The sequence below is a fragment of the Alligator sinensis genome, unplaced genomic scaffold (assembly GCF_000455745.1).
Source record: "Alligator sinensis unplaced genomic scaffold, ASM45574v1 scaffold121_1, whole genome shotgun sequence".
NCBI lineage: Eukaryota > Metazoa > Chordata > Crocodylia > Alligatoridae > Alligator > Alligator sinensis.
Window position 1 is genome coordinate 1,525,991 of NW_005841910.1, and position 21,200 is coordinate 1,547,190.

Here is a 21,200-nt window from a genome sequence, read left to right on the forward strand (position 1 = left end):
GCTTTGTGCTCGAAGGATCATTTCCTTAAGGCACAGCCACCCTTCTTGGGCTCCCATCACTTCAAAACTCCTACTCTGCAGTGCGTCCTTGACTAATCGCCTGAGTTCATTGAAATCAGCTTTCCTAAAGTCGAGCACTTTCACCCTACTAGTTACCTTACCCACTCGACGTCTTATGGTGAATTCTATTATTAGGTGATCACTGCTCTTCTGCTCACATTGTCTCCACCCCAAAATCCACCTCCAGTTATGAGGTACAGGCAGAAGAAAGACCCACAATGCTCGTTCCTGCTTTCTAAGAGTTATTCATTTTTTCCCCCTTGGAAGTTTTTGGGTTTTCTCCTGAAATCTCTATTCAAAAGGACTAAAATTGCTAAATTTGTGAAGGCCACGATGCATCGTTTTGGCTTCAGAAAACATCCCCATAAATTATTTTAAATAGTCGTACTATTTTTTTTGGCAGGTAAAATGCAGGGCTTCAGTGAGAGCAAAACCAGTATCTGAAAGAGGCGACGATGGGTCTTGACAGGGCTGATCATTGCTTTATAGCCACGACCGTTATCACTATAACTGTTACAATATTTGAACTAAATTGCCTTCTGGCAGCCTAAATATTGCACTGTCACCGTTCCACGGACATGTTTTCCTGTATAATGGGATCTGCAGTGTTTCTTGATCTATTAATAAATTTTTGTCATGATCTCACATGATCTCCCAGTAATGCCAGTTCAACTAAAATGGACTTTAAAAGCTTGCCAGTAAATTTCCTAATTTTTTTTAGGACGTTCACTGAGGCTCTTGTATATTGTGTGTTCCTACTGAATTCCCCATTTCCATCTACTTTCTTCTTTCTGCATTTATAAACATTTGTTTAAGGGGGAAAATATTTGAATAATTTTTTAGGGTCCTTTAGTTACTTCCTTTTAGCATATTACAAGACCCCTTCAAGTCAACGGAAAGACTCACTGTCTATTTATATAGTGCTGTTGTTGTTTGTTTTAACAGTGGTACATTTGTATGCAGCATGTCTGGTTAATTGGCAGTGTCTGCATTATTTCTATTCATATGAGGAAATAACCTCTTATTTTTAAAAGGTACTTATGAATTATGTCAAATGATAAATTATGCCAAATATATTGTAAGCAGGTACCCTGGCTGTTGACAGAGCAAACATTGTAGGGGGTGCAGTTTGTATATGCAAAGGTTGAATTATCGGTAAGAAAAAATAGAGATTTGAAATATAATGGAGACTTGTTTAACTTTTTTTTCACTAGAACCCATCATTACAAGATAGTGACTGCAGCTCATTTAGGATTTTTTTTATTTGCATTGAGAAGCTAGAACAACAAAGTCCTCTTTTTGGTAGGCTTTGTACTAGCACAAAAGAACATCTCTTGCCTACACTTACAGACTAAGTTAGTGATTCTCAATCCTTGAGATCCTGTCAAGGGTGCCGCGAGGTGCTACACAGTAGCACTGGTAGGTTTGCAAACGTGATTCACAGTATAAACCCAGAGATTTCAAATAGAAATTCATAATTGTGGCCATTTTGAGCTTTTGCTTTCTGTAGTCAAAAACAAAGAGTGAAAACTAAGAGCTGGCATTTTCTAAGGGGTGCCACGAGTCTCAAAAGGTCGAGAACTGCTCATCTAGGTATCTCAAGGCATGCTGAACTTCAGTGGGATTTGGGTGCCAAACTCATTCAGGTTTATTTGAAAATGCTGGTCCTAGCTTTTCAAAATTAATTATTTTTTTTCATGAAAGCTGTTGTTTGCTTTGGAGAAGAACACTTGGCAGCTTAATGGCACATAATTTTGTATCAGTTATTGGGTACTTGTAGAGAATAAAATTACATTAACATCTCTCATTTAGAACAGTTTGTTAAAAAGGAGCATAAAGGTTTTGTTCTTGCTCCCTAGACTAGAAATGCAATGAAATATAAAAGGTGGGCATATCGCCAAGGTCCTTAGCGTGATATAAATATTTATATCTATTATTCTAGTGTTTTGATTTGGAGGATAGAGTTAAGAAGATACAATAACATGCCTTGAGGAGAATTTGTAAGATTTTGCAATGTGTCATAGCATTTCTTGCAACATCTTTTTTCATCTTTGTAAGTCAACCTTATTCTGTAAGTATCAAACTTGAGTAAAAACATCTGGTAAATATGTAGAAACATTAATTGTTAGCAAAGAACTCAAGCCTAAAAATCCTAAGTGAATTAGGTGCCTGGTTTTCATTACGATTTAGGAGGAATTGGAGAGCATACTTTGCAAACTCCAGTGTTACTAAGGTGTTTCTGTACATTTAAAATATCTGGTTTTAAAGTATGGGAAAATGCATTCTCCTAGGGGTTGAATGAAGTAGTGTAACTTGAATCACCAGTATAGTACAATCATCATCCAGAAAGAAATTGCCTGGCAAGTTCTGTTACCACCATGGAATGGAATTTATGTATGAATATATTGAGGGAGACTCCTTTGGCCGCGTGGGTTTTCTGGCCAGAGAGTACAGTGCCATTACTTACCGTCTCAGCCAGTCGGGAGGTTAAACTAAATCAGATTTCTACAACTTTTTCATAATTAAAGAACGAATGCATCTGGATTCCTAAGGAACAGTGCCACCTGACTTTTTGAACAAAGGCTTGATACTTGAGCTGGTGTTATGTCATCCTTTGGAACATTTCAGTAGGAAGCTTTAGAGAACTTGTGGAGATATATAGATATAAATATATATTGATATCTTTTATATAGATATAGATAGATGTAGATGGATGGATCGATATAGATATATCTATATCTGTCTATAGATACAGATCGATCAATGTATCTAAATATAGATACTCTCTCTCTCTCAATATATATATCTTCAGTTAAAAGCCTTTATTTCCCCTTCATAGCAAATGTCAGAGGAGGAGGAGGAAATATGGGCAGCATGTCTGTTTTGTCTTACGTAAAATGCTTCAGATACTGCAGTATATCACTGTTTTTCCCTTAGTGCTCAGAAATCCACGTAAGTTAATTATCATGAATATCGCATAAACTTTTTAATGCTCTATGATCTAAGCAGATAAACAGTTATTTCATCCATAAAGGCAGTGAAAGTGATGGTTGTGTTCCTCTTAGTTCTAGTCCATACTTTGTGATGCTTTCTGTGTAGTGTACTTGGGACTTAAACGCCAAGTTTACTACATGGAAAGAGAGGAGCCAGTAGAATATATGGTTCGTTTTCATACGCTTGCAAAGATGTATTTGTCTATGTTCATTTTTCCGTGCAGATTAAGAGACTCTTCTGTAAAGCTAAATTACAGTTTTTGCATCTTTCTTTTGCAATGGCATATGTTTTAGCTGATAGAAATTTATATGTTTGGTGCTAACGCAACAATAAGAAAGTAAGAGAAAGTGTTTTAGAAAGCTAAAAAAATTCCCTTTTTTCCTTTTCTAAACTTGGGGATTATTATACTTCTATTTATCCTGAAATGGTAAGGCAGTAATACTGTTTTATTTGACAGTCATCCAATTCTAGCACTCTGGATTTTAAACAAAGCATTTTACCCGTTTCCTGTTCTAAATCGGCTGAATAATTTTTACCAAAATAACAAAAAAAAAATCATATTTAGCCTGGAAAATTTTAATCCTAAAGAGCAAAGGCTTACAAAACGTATAGAAACCCTGAAAGGTTTTTCTGAGGCATATCTAAGGCTTTTGAACCTTGCCTAATGTGGTCCCTGCACCTGGAAGCCAGATGAAAGATCATTATAGTCTACAAAACAGACATTTAAATTAACTTTATCGTTAATTGACCTTTATCAGACATGAGCATTCTGAAAATAGGTTATACAAGTGCAAGTAGTGTATAACTTAGTTCAGATAAAAATGGGGGAAGGGATGGGAGGCAAGTTAATGGTAAAATAAATTAAAAATGTGGGTCACTCATAAGGAAAACTAAGTTAATCAATGAAATAACAGTGGTCAGTAGGGTTGAAATAATTAAGAAAATATTTTAAAGTCAAAAACAACTCTAGACAATACTAAATGAGACATGGGGTCCAAGAACTGGAATAACTTTGTTATTCCTGCAATAATGTAGGGTAAAAGGGATGACCCAGGGAACTATAAATCATTGAGCTTGATACGATTTTTGGGCAGTTGATTATAATTCATGCCAATCAACATGGCTTGATGGAAAGTAGGTCTTCTCAAATAAACTTCCTCTTTTTTTGACAAGAATACTGGCTGATATATCAACAGAGTTGCTTCTGTTATCCTTGAGATTTCTCCAGGGCATTTGACTTTGTTCCACAAGACATTTTGATTAGAAAATGTTCGTTATATGGAATTAACAAGGCAAACTAGATTTAAATCTAGTTTACTGATGCAGTCCAAAATGTAGTTGTTAATGAGGAGCTACAGAGTCCCCATGGGTCTCTTGTCCAATGCTCTTTGGCATTTTTATCAAGAATGTGAATGATGATGCAGAATCTTTACTGCTTAAGTTTGCAGATGTCACAGAGATTGGTGGGACAGTAAATAATGAAGTGGACCGGTTGCTCTTACAGATTGATCCAAAACCCCTGGTGAAATGAGTTTAGTCCAACCAAATATGTTAATACCCAAATGCAACTTGATGCATGCAGGAGGAAAAACAGTGGGGGTTATACTGTCAGGAGGAGAGACTCAAGCAGGTACTGATTCGACATTGGCTTTCAGCTCTAAGATCACTAATGCAGTTCTTGGATGAATAACAGAGGGATATGAAGCAGATGCAGGGAAGTGATGTGGCCTCTGCGCACAGACAGAGAAGACCGCTCCTGGAATCCTTTGTCCCAGTTTGGTGTCGACATTTCAAGATGAATGTGGAAATACATGAGAGAATTGAAATGAAGGCTGCCAAAATGAGCTATGATCGGGGGAAAAAAAGCCTTATGATGAGAGGCATGCACAGTATAGTGTAATGGGGTTGTCAACATAAAGGCTGAAACGCGGCTTTCTCAGAGGGGATAGGTACTTCGACATGGCAAAGAGATACGACTGTGTTTGTGAGCAGAAGCTTTCAATTTAGCAAACAGGAGTAATGAGGTCCAGTGGCTGGGAGCTGAAGTCAGACAAACTCAGCCTTGAAATTAGATGCAATTTCCTAGTAACATAGGTAATTAAACACTGGAAGAGCTACCTGGGTTAAGTGGCTGGCTCATTATCACTTGAAGTCTTTACATCAGTATTTCTTTCCAGGAGACGTATATAAATCCAACCTCTGGGAGAAATTCTGCTGGCGGTGCACATATGTTCTCTGCTTCCCCTGCTAGCACACAGGCAGTATGGAAGAGAAAGAGACTTGGATCCCAACCAGAAAACAGAGGTCAGAAGAGCTGGATCGGGGCAGCAGAAGGAGTAGTTTGTGGGTGGGAGACTGAGACAGGCTAGGCAAGCCTGGGACCAAGCCTCAAAGAGGGATGCAGAACAGTGGAGGCAGGGAGTCAAGAATTTATCAGAGGTCTCGTAGAGGGAACTGGAGTAATAAGAAGCTGTGAAGAGCAATGAAAAGTGGCAGAGATGGGCTGGAAGGGACAAGGAAATAAGGGAAGCTTAATTAAAGTTGCATGCACAACTTTGATTGATTCTGGCACATCTTAGTTTGATTGCTTGACTCTGCAACCTTCATGTTTCTTTAACATGCTTTTCTACCTGTAGGGCTATGAAGTAGCCCTCTTTCCTTCCGAGCTGCTTAGAAGAGGCTGCAACCAAAAGGCCCAAGGCTGCTTTTGTTTGTGAGGCTCTAGAAATCCCCCTAGACTGACAGCGCTGCTGTGCTTCCATGCACAAGGACAGGGAGTAAGACTGACCAACTCTGAGAGCAATTTTCACCCACTGCTCATGGTTGTATTTCTCTTCTCTCGTGTCTCTGGTCTCTTCTGTGCCAGAAGCTTCCCACCTTCCCTTGATTAGTGCCGCAAGGAATTAATTGCACTTGGATGAGTATTGACCCTTGGTCTGGAGGTAAAGTAAAAGGTGAGCTCCAAAGCGGCGGCAGACTATCTGGTTTGTGGACTATTTAAGTTTTGCCAGTACACAATGCAATACCAGATGGGAAGAAGTCATTGCTCCTTTGCAGAGCTCCTTGCTCAGACTGCACGCTGCGATGATGGTTCCTGTGTATAGTGAAGTTAACTCCAAAGTAACTCTACAGGTATCGACAAAACCTCACGTTGGCATCACCGTGAAGATTGTTGTTTTTGTTTGAGAACTTTTTTATTTCTCAGCTCCGTTAGGAGATGCCCATCCCAACCTTTTATAAAACGACTTTACTCCTATTTAATGTAAGATTAATATCCCTAATTAATAGTAAAGTCCCATTGTCCTTAGCTGTCCCCAGACATACAAACAGCATCTGCATTATACGAATGCCATTAATGACCGTGCATATGCAATCACCTGTATGTCCAAAATGGGCAGTATTTCTTTTCTGCCATCGATATCCCCCTTTCCAAGAAAGTAAATTATGTTTCCAGGAAAGCAACTGGAACAGATCCAAAGCACATTAGGCTTTTAAAAAATTTCCAGAATGCTGCCGTTACAAGGTAAGACAAACTTTCTGTTTTGCTCGATCTTCCGTGAGTGCAAAAAGCCCTTTTCCTCCCCCCAAAAATGTAACATCTTACGTTGGGGAGAGGGACAAAATAATGAATTCCATTTTAATTATTATTTTAATAAATTCCCTTAATACTCCCCTTTTGTTCGAAATTAGAGTAACATGCACTGATATTACTATCCAGCATGCTGTTTCTATACAAATCTCTCCTCCTCTCCACAGAACAATGATATGTGATTGTTTTTAATTAGCGCTGTTTGCAAAGTGGTATCGGACAAAAAGTATGAGAGAAAAACCTAAAGATTTATAACGATGTCCTTCTTCAGCTGGATGATTAATCCAGTCTATAAAATGCTCTGTAAGTCTGAGATTGCCATAGAAAAGCCATTTTTCAGTAATTACCAGGAAGTTCTCAATGTGGCTCAGATTATTTTTTTTCTGGATTTTTTTTTTAACTACTCCCTTGTCTGTTTTTGTAATCCATGATAAATACCTTCTGTAATGCAAAATTGCAGAAGATTGAGCTGAAGAATTGTGATGTAAGGGTAGTTGGACTCCTACAGAATAATCAAGACTTGCCTTTTGGGGGGGGTGGGGGGGAGGGGATGGTTGTATATATTGTTGGTTGAATAGGTCTAATTCTATTATGCATGGTGTTGTACAATTTCCCTTTGACAGAGGGGAAGGTAGCACGGGATACAACCATTTAGTCTCAGAAGCAATAGTTAATGAGTAAATATCTATGTATAATTAAGATGGACTCTTTTAGTACTGCAATATATATAATTACTTATGAGTTAATAATGGGGTTGCCCTGATACGAAAGAGCAAAGCTGAGTCCAAAATATATCTCGTATGTTAAATAGTTCCTTTGCTTTTATAGATATTTATTTTTTCTAACTTTTCTAATTATATTAACTTTTAGAGCAATCATTTAGAGCTGATTCTACTGCAGAGTATGGGTAAATGATGAGGAGAGTAAAATAGGGCAGGAAAAAGGTCATAATGTAGGAGTGAGGCCAATGCAGTATGCGCCTTACCTACACAGGGAAGCATGGCTCTGTGTGCCTTTCCAGAGCTAGCGGAGACGGTGATAGTTGACACTCAGAGTATTACCAACTTTCACTTTGTAGCGTCTCCTCTCTTTGGAAGGAGTTAGGTACAAATACATTAACGGTGGCTAATGAATCATGGGGTCAAATTGGTTGTGAGGAACCGGACAGACTCGCAGTGGAGTAGGCACCAGGTTCTTCTGACCTCCTGCAGTAGTCACTTGGAGCAGTGCCTGATCTGCACCTCTTATGGGTGTCCCGCTGGAGACCTCAAAATTGCTGGATATCCCTGAAAATTTGAGGTCTCGCTGGCTTGTCTACATATCAGGTGGTAAATTTAGAGTCGAATCGATGAGTCCCTCTCATGCAGCTTAATCCTACATATTTGTACGTGCCGCCAAGCCCATGTGTTCAAGGGGGTCACTAAGGGGCAGTAAGGCTGAAAGGGCTCTGACTGAGAAGCCGCTGACTACCCAAGTCAGAATACAACAAACATAATGACGTACCAATATCACGTGAGAGATGGACAGGTGCATGTATTAATAGACTATTAAGAGCTCACAGATGTTTTCCCTTTTTCAAGGTTTTTTTTTTGTCTTTTAACTTTAAAAAAAGAAACCTCTCTCAAAGAATAATAATATGAGTAATGGAGCAACACATTATAATTGTTGCATCTAGCAAACAGTTTGTCCTGTTAAAACTGTGGCATTGAGATGCTTAATTGCTGTTGTTGAATAGACTGGTTGGGTGAACATCTGTTGCTTTTTAATGTTATAAAGAAGTTATACTTTGGAAAGCAGCCATTGTTGGTCGACCCGTTATTTGTATTGTGCTGAGCTGTAAAGACATCTTGCTTTAAAAGGCCCGCTGGGGGTGTCACTGAGCATCTGCACATGGTAACATTTGTGCCCAGACCCAAAGTTGTAAACAAGAACTGTTTTTTTTTATTTTTGCCTGTTCCACTTGTGGCTCTCTGAGTTGTCGTCTTTTTGGCCTGTTAATTTGCAGCAGTGCACTTCAGTTCTTCATTACTGTAAATAACACACAAATGGGTGTCTCGAGAGCAGACCCAGAGTCTGCTAGAGGAAAGCTGCCATACATTGCGAGCTCAGGTTTCAAAACCCCAGTCTTGACGTTTCTGCAGGCTTACGCCTGACAGCTCTGCTCCAGCGTGATTCAGAGTTTCCGGGGTGAGGGGAACTGATCTCTGAGAATGAAGTCCCAAATTGTTCGCTTTGTACTTGACTGTTTCTGGCATCATACAAAGAGATAATGAGGCCAGACTCTCCACCGACGCTTGTCATCCTGTACTGCTGTGCAAAGTTAATATAAACTATTACTGACCAAGAATTCTGCATTTACACAGGCAGGTGGTAGCATTGTATGCAGATACAGTTGACTAACCTTGGTAAAAGGGGGTAGAAAAAGTCCGGTCTGCTTTACTAAGGCATAACTAAGCTTGCCTGAATAATGATGGCTACTTCAAGAAGTTATTTTTCCACTAATAAAACTCCCCAACGTCTGAACAATTTTGCATTTGCTGGTGATGAGGGATTGTTTGGCTCCGATCCTTGATGCTCATCCTCATAATCAAATTCTTTGTTTCACATAAAAATGTGATAACCGAAAGGTGACAAGTAGAAGACTCTGTTCTAACAAAGGGTGTGGATGGACATAACAGTTAGACTGGTATACCTATTACATCTGCCCGTTCCTATATTAGTATAAGTAGAGCAAAAATGGATCAAAGTCATAGTGGTTTAGCTCACTATATAAGTGGACAGACATAAGTGTTACACTGGAACAGCTGATGCTCATTCCTGACCAAAAGCCCTGCACCTCTTTTATAGCATCTTCAAATTTAAAACAGTTTAAATGTATCTGCTGCCTAGAAATCCATTGGTAAGTTCATTTTAATTGACAGAGTTGGGGTGGAGTAAAACCAGCACAGGTCAGATAAAAATCAGACCCAGTGCCCTTATAAAATGCCTGCTGCTTTGGTCCTGATCTGTCATTCACTCTGACTTCTGTGGAGCATACATCTCCTCTCTCAGCTGTCTACTGAAATCAGTGGAGATGATGGCATCGTATAGAGGTTGCCTATATACTATGGCTTCAAGCCTAACAGAGTTTGGAGCCCCTCTCAAAAAATGTTGTCTCAGCTTCCTTGATTTTTTTTTTTTTTTTTTTTTTTGATGATGGAAAAAACAGTTCTTCTCTTGGGAAGTACTCGGGAAGACCACAACAGGTCAAAATGTTTTGACACTTTGGACTCTTGGTTGAAATCTCTGGGTTTATCTGGTGAATCATGTATAGGTATCTGCACACCTAATGGTGCTGATCTTGTGTGGCCCCCAGGTGATAATCACTGATGTAGTCATTGCTGCTTATTGTTAGCAAGGGTGGCAAAACAGTGTCCTCTGTTTATTCCTCTGCTGTTGTCTGGTCTCTGATCTCCAGCTCTCCCCTTCTTTCCAAAACAGATCTTGACAACTTAAAAACTAAAATGAGGAGCACAGTGTCTGTTCGAGAAGGGCAGGGAGTGGTGCTGCTTTGTGGGACGCCGCCTCATTCTGGAGGTAAGAAACGTTTCGGGCTCAGTCGCTTGCTCTGTGGCTGCTAACGTGAACGGATGCCAGGCTGTAGCTCGTACGCCGAAGCGAGCAGCATGGTGGGATCTCGGGACACTTCTGCCCTGCCTGAGGAGCACCCCACGTGCAACCCACTTCACATGCTTTGCCCTTCGAAGGAGGTGCAGCGGATCTGCCTTTGGGTGGCACTAGGCATGCGTCCGCTTATGTTGCTATCTCAGGAAAACTTCTTGGTCTGCATCCCTTGCCACAATGAGACAACTAATTTATATCCATTTCAGTGACTAGCACACGCACAGCCCATATGACCTGTCCCAGGGCAGCGATCTCTGGGGTGGTCCTCAGGCTGGGTGCACACCCCCTTAAAGGACCCAGCCAGAGTCCTATCATAAGAAGATCTATTCACCAAAATGCAGAGGCCCATGTCCTCCACATCAGTACTCTGCATGCTAGTGATTTCGCAAGCAGTGGTTATCAAATTAGTGCCTTTCTCACTCGAGCAACGATCATCCAGTTCCTTCTCATTCCTTACCATTGAGGACCCCTTGGGCTCTCTTGCTCCTAGTACCAAAATGGCAGGAGCTGGCCCCGTTTATTCTCTGCCAACATACAGAGCACAGCACAAAACTGCAAAAGCAAGTAGTATTTCTCACTGGGTCTAGTATTTTCCACATGTTCAGTGCAAACATATGTCAATCAGAGTTGCTTGGATGGGGCCGAGCATGAGGATCAGGTTTAGCCTGACATGAAATCAATAAATAAAACGGTGCAGTGTCTCTCCCACTTGTGTTCAGTAATTGCAGCCCATCATGCAATCAACACTTACTACGTTGATTGGCAGATGACACCTAACTCAGAAAAAGCAAAATGTACACTCTCCTTGCAACAAAGTCCATAATCTTTTTTCCATTCAGCTTTTTGTTTAACTTCTTTTTTCTTCTCTGAGCTCTCTTTTAAAAACCAGATGGGCAAGTCGGGTGCCTTTCAGTGATGTTCTTTGTGATGAGGACACTCGGTAGCAGGTTAGCATCAGGGTTGGGTGAATTATTTTCAGCCAGTTATATCAATCTGAAACTTTGTTCACAAATGTGAGTTGGATTTGCAAGCCGAGTTCACAAGGGGACTCAAAGTATCATTCCCAAAAGCAGCAAGGACAAAAGGATGGTGGCAGCCACTCTTTTAAATTCCCAGTCTGGGATATGGGGGACCAGGTTCATATCCCCCTTCTGTCTGATTCAGTATGGGGAGTTGAACTGAAGTCTCCTATCTCCAGGGGAGCACTGTAATCGCAAGGCTATACAATAATTGTCTTCTCTAGGGCCCAGTGCCTCACCAGTTATACAAACTGGAATGAGTTTCAGGGTAGAGACACAACCCCAGATTAACCTACAACTTGGTTTGTTTTGCTTTGAAACGCAACATGCATTTTTTCATTGGCCAAAACTTCCAAAACATCTTGCTTTCAGGTTGGCACAGAGCACTATTTTTTTTTCTGATTATTTTTTCTAGGTCTGCCATTGACCTGAAAAATCTATTATTCACATAGTCCTAGATTGCAGCCTTTCTTACGAGCTTTATGAGAGGCAAAATTCCCCAACCAGCTGAAACTCTGAACTTTTAGTTCAAATACACATCCGTTTGTGGACACTGCTGTCCTGTGAAAGACTTGCTTGCCTTTTAAATAAAGATCAGTTCCTTGCAAAGATTTAAAAGGGTCATGGTGACAAGAACCAAGTAAGCTGTTGGTTTTTTTTACCTGGCTGATTTCCAGCCAGATCTGAAGGCCATTAAAACTTCAGTACTATTAAGAGGTAGATGGGTATGTTGTGAAATGAATTAAAATTCCAGTTTCTGAGTCATCCCATGTTGGATCTTCAAAGGGTAGGTTCCATATTGTTTGACTCCCCTTTGAATAAAGTGAGAAAAGATTACATTTGTGAAGCAGAGGTCTTGAAAAGAGAAATCAGGTGAAGCTGAGCATCCATGAGTGTGTGTGTGTAAAAAAGAGGGACACACAAAGATAGTGGGATTTCCCTGGATTTTGAAGTATGTGCCTATCTCCAGTTTAATTCCTGGAGTTCAATGGCTCCCGTTTCACAGTAATTTTATTATTGTTTGATAACCTTTGGAGTCAAATGCTTCCTTTGTCTATGAGTGAGCCTTGCTGAAACTCATTTAGTTGCATAGCTGTATCTACTGGGAAAAGCATTTTTGTTCCTCCGCGTTACTAGGATGTGCCTATTTTCACGATGGAAGAATTAATAACTGTCTCTGTGTAGTGAAGAGCAACTATTAAGCAGCAAAACTCATGGAAGCTAAAACGCAAATATTTGGATGAACCTAGCAGGCAGATACACAGGAGTGAAGTTGAGAGTTGTTGGGTTTGGTTTTTTTTTCCTCTGGGGTGAAGAGCTGTGAGTGCATTTGATAATTCATTCTGTATTCTGAAATGTCTTTGACTAATTGGCTTCGGGCCTTAAATAGCATTCTGAAAGATGTAGGTTTGTTTGCTTGTTTGTCTTAATTATTATTATACAGTCATATTTCCAAAGTACTGCTATGTTAAACATGGATGTCATTGCAAAGAGATTGGGAAAAAGTTTGATGTTGGGGTTGTAGTGATGTGGCTTTTGTGACCTCTTCAGCTTAGCAGAACTAAGCAGCTACAATCTGAAAGGGGCCATTTTACAGCCGGCTGAGCTTTCTGATTTTTTTTTTCCCCCCTCTTCCAGTTGATATGTATTCCTAATTCAAGTTTCTGTGTCCTCCCCCCCACCCCACTCCCTCCCCCCTATCTTCATTATTGCTAAGGAGATAGGTCATCCCCCTAGTTATCTATAGGAACAGATTGATGAAAATCCACTGCTGTGGCTAAATTAGCGTCCGTGCTACCAATGTCATCCTTCCGTATGCGTATGTGCATGCATGTTGGCTTTCACAGCATTGTGGTAATTCAAAAATGTGCAAGTCTGAGGTGTCAAGCAGAAGGTGATATACAAGCCAAAATGGTTGTGCTAGAAATTGCTGTCCAAACCAGCACGTGGAAAAGGTGAGAATTTTTGTCATCCTCCACAGATGGGACGTGGCTTACACCCACACTATAAACATGTTATTCAGCCAAATGCAAGAAAAGAGGCAGCTGTAGTGTCAACTAGTTACTGCAGTGTGATTGGGAGCTGTGACCGAAATTAATTGAGGAGTCGCAGGCTTGTTGACTAAAGCGGTTGTTAGTTATGAGAAGATAGCGCAGCAGTTGTATCTCTCGTTTTCCTCCATCAGTAAAAGAAAAGAGGTGGCATGGTAAAGTACCATGGAAAGTGCTGTAAATCAGTGTTGCTCAACCTCTCCCGCCCCATGGGCTGGAGGACTGGCACCAGGTTGGTTTGCTGGCCAGGCACCCTGCATGGGGTCAGTTTGCAGGTCAGCGTGACAACGAACTGGTGAAATCTGGCATGCAGGGCCATGCCATCCTGACTGTGTGTTTCCCCATGAGTCCAGAAATTTGGTGGCCAGGGAGCCATGGCAATATTAATTGCAATGATTCTGGGACCAGATAATGCTGCTGCTGTTTCCCCCACCACCACCACCACATTTCCAGACCTGTGGGGAGCCCCAGAGGCTGGATGACATGGCTTAGAGGGCCAGTTGTAGAGCACTACTGATTTGGATGACACAGGTCAGGATACCTTAGCACTAATTAGGTAGATATCACTCCTGAGAGCATTTTTACATTGAACAATGCTGTGCTCTGCAAAAAGCTCCCTCAGCCAGCTCTGAATTAATGAGGTAGCACAGGAAACAGGAGCAGGATGGCTGCATTTCATGGTACTCCACTAAAGATCAACCCAGCCCTCTTGGTCAAAAGTTGAACTCAGCTAGCATTTTGTTGCATTGGCCTGTGAGATAAGCAGCCACGCTATATCCACAGCTGGTTCTAGTAATCTTTACCAAATATTGTGTAGTAATCATTTGGGGTTGTTTTGGGTTTTTTTACCCATCGCTGGAACTGCTAGTAGTTGAATACACAACGATGTTAAGCCAAGATGGTCATTGAGATGAAGGGCAAAACATTGTCCCTGGGCTTGATGTGCTATTGTCACTTTGAATAGGGCAGTGTAGAGACTGTGGCTCTAGTGGAGCCCAGCCCCTGCACAGCCCAACTGAAGCAGGCAGGAGGAGCTCTGAAGGTTGCCCCATCCCTGGGACAGTGGGAAAAGCAGCCACAGTAGCAGAGGACAGGGGTTAGGCAAGGAAAGTGGATGTGCCTCTGAGCATGTCTGCTAGAGGATGGGTTAGGGAAGGGAGGGGAGAAGGGTTTCTTACCTGCTTTGGGTTTAAAGTCCCTCAAGGCTCCAGCAGCATGGTCCAGTCTGAAAAGGGGACACATCCACACCCCCAATGCAACATTGACTTCCATGATTGGAAAACAAATTCATCCTAGAAGATGCTGTAGTCCATGGTTTGGTAAATATATCAGATCACCTTCTGCCTCGCATCTCTCAGATTTCAGAAAAACAACGCATCTGACTCTGCAAAAGTGCGCACACAATTTGAGCGCTGCGAATAGGCCCTGAAAAGTCTTTAGAATTAGTCATATGTTCAGAGTTACGTAGGTGCTTTAGTATTTTCAGACTCAGCTCGACTATGGGTTGATCTGCTGTGGAAGTCAGTAGCAAGCATTCATTTGACTGCCGAGAGAGCAGAAGGGAGCCGCTGTTCTGGTGGATGTTGGTGCTTGAGCATGCACTTTCAGAATACTCCTAACTTACTGCTTGTGCAACCTTTCTATGTGCCTGTACCTAGGGTACAACCTGAGCTAGATCATGAACTGCTAGCACAGGGGTGGGCAATTCTTTGGGCTGGAGGGCCACGTAAGGAGTTTTGGTGAGCTGTTACAGGACAGGCGAGGAAGGGGGCGCTGACCCAGCCGAGCAGATTGGATGAGGCTGCAGGTGAGCGAGGAGCAGCATCCAGGAGCAGGACGGGCAGGCAGGGCCAGGATAGCAGGGTGATGACAGTGCAGGATAGGGGCCCAGGGCATACCCTGATCCACTCCCCGCATGTCCTGTATCTCGGCCAGGAACCTCCTAGAATGGTCCGACCTGGCTGACTGCTCTTCCCAGCAGATGTCCGGGTAATTTAGATCACCCATGACAACTACACCCCTTGCCTTAAGTGCCTCTGCAAGCTGGCCCGAAAATTCCCGGTCCAGCTCCTCCCCTTCGTTGGGGGGTCTGTAGTAGACCCCCACCGTTACATCCCTCTCCCCACAACCCCCTTGTATCTTGACCCAGAGTACCTCAGCTTGCCCCTCCTCTGACCCCATTTTGCTGGCAGAAGATGTGTATTGCTCTTTGACATAGAGCACCACACCCCGCCCTTTCCTTCCTTCTCTATCCCGCCTGTACAGCCTATAGCCCCTAATACTAACTGCCCAGTCGTGGGATGAATCCCACCATGTTTCTGTAAGCCCCGCTATGTCTAGATTTGAACTGGCTATTCTGAGGGCGAGTTCCTCCTGTTTGTTCCCCCTACTCCGAGCATTGGTATACAGGTATTTAAGGCCTTGCATAGCTGTGCTTGCCCCCTCCCCCCGATTAGGAAGACTATCCGGACCCCTGTTTCTTACCTGGGCACTCCTTGCATGTGTCACCTGCCTTGCTCGGGTGGCGTCTCCTCGTCTTCCTGCGGCCCCCTCCCCCGGCGAGGCTAGTTTAAAGCTCACCATACGAGATCAGCCAAGCTGAAAGAGAAGACACGCTTGCCTTTAGGAGAGAGGTGAAGCCCATCCCGCCCCAGCAAGTCCCCCGCCCGAAAGCATGGGTCGTTATATAGGAACCCAAGGCCCACCTGGCGGCACCAACTCCATAAGCGCTGGTTGACTTCGCCAATGCAGGTCTCTTGTCTCCGTCCCCACCTACCACCGGAAGGAGAGAGGAGAATACCTCAAAATTTTTGCAATTTTGGGGGGCATAAATCATGTGTGTACAAAACAGAAGTGTTAGCTTTGTGATGGTGTATAATGGATTAGGTTTTTAAATAAAGCTGAGATAAAATATTTTGCTAATGAAACTGTGTGCACTTCACATACGATCTGTTATAATAACAACTGACTAGTATTTGGGGGGAAATTAGGATTTCCTATCATTCAGCTAAAATAATTGTTTTGCAAATATATAACCACATTTCTGACTGTAGCGATTTTCATTCTGTTATCAACTATTCTGTTAAAAAACATTTTTTTCACTAATCGATAGAAAATTTTCCCCATATGTACATGGGAGGTAACATGACATCTAAAGTTGTGATTTATGGAGACGTAAAACTATCTTTTTCAGTCATTATAACCATTAAGCTGCATTCAAATCCCGAGAGCTTTTTTGACCTTTTACTATCTTTCTGTTATGTTTTTGACAGTTTTAAAGGAGAAACAGTATATCAGACATCTGGAGTGAACATAAAATGTTAATATTTGACACACATTTAATATATGGTACCATTTAAAAATATTAATAGGATGCTAATTTTTTCCTGACAGGTATGGAAAGAGAGAGACGGATGGAGAGCTTAAAATGGTTTTTTTTTTCCCCCCTTATATTGTAGACTTTGTTCTAAAAATAGTAATTGTTAAAAGAGCAATATGGGTACATAGTCCTGTTAAGCAGATGCCATTCCCAGGTTCATGTAGAGCGGGGACAGGCAATTATGGCAGGCAGAGGGCAGCTTAACAAGTTTTGGTGAGCTCTTGCGGGTCACACAGGTAGCCCCACCTCTTGACAGTTGCCCCACCCCCTGGTTGCCACATTGGGACCAGAAGTCCTGCCCCCTAGCCCCTGACCTTTGCCACTGGAAGTCACTCCTCTTGCTGCCCCTCCCCCCCAAATACTCCTTTTGGGAGGGGGGAGTTGCCATCTTGGAACCAAAAAAGAACCCCCAAATCATACACTAGAAGTCAAACAGCTACTTAATTTTATTACAAAAATATTTATTGTGACTTGTGATTGTGTACTGTATATAGAAGGGATTGCATACTAACTCAAAAATAAAGTGTCACTCATTGTATGTGTATGTGGGGGTGTTGTGAGAGGATGTGGCTGTGTAGAGGGCCATAAGTGTGGCTCTCTTGGGGGGTGGTGTATGTGTATATGCTGATGGGGGTTGTGGGGGCAGGGTGTAAGGTGTGAGGGAGGATGGGGGGGTGTAGGAACCCCCCACATACTCCCCCAATGGTGCGCATCCCCGCAGCAGCAGGTGGGGAGGTCAGGGCGCTCATGCCTGGTGCAGGCATGGCTCTGACCAGCACTGCATGGGGGAAGGGAGTGGAGCCTGCCCTCCTGCTGGGGCTTGACACTGCATGCCTGCAGCTCCCACACTTGCAGTGGGGGAAGCCCCGCACTGGAGCCTGCTGTCTCCCCTGCTATGCAGGTCCCTGCACTCTGCTGGGAGTGGAGGGAGCCCCATTCCCTGCTTCTTTGTGGAGTCCAACGTGAGGCTTCCCCACTGTGAGTGCGGAGCTGCAGGCATGTGGCACAGAGCCCATGAGGTAGAAGTGGCCGGGCAGGCTGCATGGGGGTATGCTCCTCTCCCCCAGCACAGCGCTTGGCGTTTCTATTGCCAGGGCTCTGCACCGCATGCCTGCTGCTCTGCACTAGCAGTGGGGAAGCCCCACACTGGACTCCACAGGGAAGCAGGGGGTGGGGCTCCCTCCACTCATGACAGTGCCTGGACCTGCGCAACAGGCAGCAGGCTCCAGTGCAGGGCTGAGGGTGCTGGAGGGTGCTCCATCCGTACTGAGGGTGCTGGAGCTACAGGAATGCAGCACAGAGCCCCCGTGATAGGGTAGGCTCCACTCCTTCCCCCAAGCAGCACTGGCTAGAGCTGTGCTCCACCGGACACCTGCACCAGGCACGAGAGCCCTGACCTCCCTACCTGCCGCTGCTGCCAGCAGCGGGGGCTGCACACCATGCAGGGAGTGTGAGGGGGGAGTCCCTACACACACGCCCACCCTCACATGCGCACACACACACCCTGCCCAGCTGAGCTCTGCGCTCCCATTGCCCCTCTGCGCTCAGGCTCCACACTGCACTCCTGCTTCTGCCCAGCTGCACCTCCACCCCCCTGTCCCCCACCAGCCCCGCCACTTCCCTACCTGCTGCCCTTAGTGAGCAGGTTCCAGCTGCAGCAGGAGCTCCACCTGGAAGCTGCTGGCTGCGCAGAACCCTTGCACCCAAGAGGACACAGTAGGGTATGTTGGGGGGTTGTACACATGGGCACCTTGCTCCCACCCTCATGGGCGGAAGGGCTGGGCATTATACAATTCACTGGGGGGCTCCACAGGCTAGATGAAAATGTCTGGCGGGTCAGATCCTGCCCCTGGGCTGTATTTTTCCCATCCCTGATGTAAAGCATTCCCTGCTATCACTTTTGCATATGTATCATGGAGTATCGTATGATTTGCACAATCTGGCTGTATTTTATACAGTTATCTTACTTCATCTGTCAATGATCTTGTCCTTTAGGGAATGTTGCATATCTTTTATATCTTGCCTCTTCTTCTGGTAAAGGGACTCTCCCCTGAATATCACAGAATTGACCAGTAAACAGCTCTCTTCTACTGGTTTGATAATATCAGCAACAGATGCAGTGAATCTATTGCATTTACATATTATGTTATCCTATGTGCACTCCTGCTTTTTGATAAGGACTTTTCACATAGACTCAAAGGTTCAAATTTTCTCTTGTAATTTCTATATATATGGCATTATTGCTCCTTGTAAACTGACGTGGGGTGAGGAGGAGTATTTCATAACAGAAAACTTCAGCTTTTGTAAAAACCCCAAAAGATTAAGGTTTCAAGTAGAAATTGCCAAAACCCCTAGAACTGTCAAATTTTGAGTTCTAAGAATATCTAGAAAATAGAAATGTACCACCAAGAAAACACCCAAGACTTCTTCCCAGTAGAAAAAAAGGGGGGAGAGGGGAATTGAAAAATGTGCTTCTAATCAAGTACATTTGTAGTACACAGGAATAGATTGAAAATTTTCTTTTGAACTTTGAAATGTATTTAATTTGAAGAAATATTTAGCACCACGCAAACTTTAGTACCCCTTTCTTTTTATTGCAAATGTATTTACATGAGAAAGATTTCTCTTGGTCATATAACAACAGTTATAAGCATTAAAAAGACAAATCCTACAGCTTTCTAAGGTTTCTTCAAGAATCACTTTCTCTTGAACTCATGTATATATGATTGGGTATGTAGCACATGGGCATGTCTACACATGCACTTTAATGCATAGTAGCTTAATTTACTGTGCATTAGAGCAGTGGTTTTCAACTGGAGGTATGCATGCCCCTGGGGGTACTTTGGAAGGCCCGAGGGAGTACACAGCAGTGGTGCAAAGAAGCCACTGACACTTCTGGGTTCACTGCCGCGTGCCGTGCTAGGGGACCCCCCCCCCACTCCCCATTCATCGACTGGCTGTTGGGCGACTTCCCCCCACCCCCCTCCTTCTCGATTGGCTGCCGGGGGAGTCTTGACTGGATGCTAGGGGTACCCCGACCAAAAAAGCTTGAAAACCCCTGCATTAGAGCGTCATGGTAAAAACCATGCTAATACACTAATGCTGTGTAAAATTAGGCGACTGCTCATTAAACGTCACTAAAAAAGTGTGCATTTTCATTTGTGCCCATTAGGGCAGCCTAATGCACATTTAGTTAGTACTTCACATTAGAGGTACTAAATTTCATGCACAGTGGCAAAAGCACATTAATGAACTTGTAGATGTACCCATTGTGCCTTACGTTGTTCCTTGGCAGTTTTAGGACAAGTGTACAAACAGCTCTTCCCAACAGTATAGGCTTCACGCATCTTGTATTTCAGCTTTGCCATTTCAGTTCCTTCCTAGTTTATACAAGTTACATTTTGTTTTGAGAAACGAACATGATGGGGACAGAGAGCTGCTGTTTTGAGTTTACAAAGAAAAGCGCTTCTTAGTACTTAAAAAAAAAAAAAAATGATAGAACTGACAAGTCTGTCCCAAACAGGAGTCTTTCTAATGAAATGGATGAGCTGGCACATGCTATGTTACATGCAGTTATTAATGTTTTATGTAGCTCAGGTGTTCGCTCAAGCCATTCTCCTATGCACAAGTTGTTTTTCCTTCATTTTTCATGTAAGGGTTAGGTCAAGTCAAAACTAAATGAATGTATAGGTCCTCTCTTGGTTTTTTCCGTCTCCATTCTGAAGAAACAGGCACAGCCAGTGATGGCATCAAAACAAATCTGGATTGTAGTGGATTATCTCCACAGCACCACAGAGGAACTTGGATATAAATGGTCCACAAAAAAAAAAAGAAGAAGAAAAAGGAATATCAGACTCATGCAATTTAGAAACAGAATTTCTGAACAAATTGATCTTAATCTATCTATAATCCCTATTTGATACTGGCTAATACAAATATTTCAATATGAGCTCTGTGTCTGAACATAGCCCATGTCACTGAGGGTGGTGAGGCTGCAGTCTCATAAAATCATATAAAATTAGGATTGGAAGGGACCTCAGGAGGTCACATCTTTCCAACCCCCTGCTCAAAGCAGAACCATCCCCAACTAGATCATCCCAGCCAAGGCTTTGTCTAGCCGGGTCTTAAAAACCTCCAAGGATGGAGCGTCCACCATCTCTGGGTGACCTGTTTCAGTGCTTCACTACCCTCCTCATGAGAGTTTTTCTTAATATCTAATTTCAACTTCCCTTGCTGCAACTTGAGACCGTTGCTCCTTGTTCTGTCATCTGCCACCACTGAAACCAGTCCACCTCCATCCTTTCGAACCGCCCTTCAGGTAGCTGCTGGCTGCTATTAAATCCCCTCTTGATCTTCTCTTCTCCAGACTAAATAAGGCCAGTTCCCTCAGCATCTCCTCAGAAGTCATGTGCCCCAGACCCCTCATCATTTTCATTGTCCTCCAC

The 21,200-nt window shown here is 43.1% G+C and overlaps 1 protein-coding gene across 1 annotated transcript in view; it reads left to right on the forward strand.

Annotated features, from left to right (window-relative positions):
* Nucleotides 1-21,200, forward strand: part of CNTN3 (contactin 3) — a 349,250-nt gene that overhangs the window by 250,668 nt on the left and 77,382 nt on the right. The window contains exon 6 of the mRNA XM_014517467.2: nt 10,124-10,219. Within this exon, the coding sequence (XP_014372953.2) occupies nt 10,124-10,219 (96 nt within the window). The remainder of the gene's footprint in view (nt 1-10,123; nt 10,220-21,200) is intronic.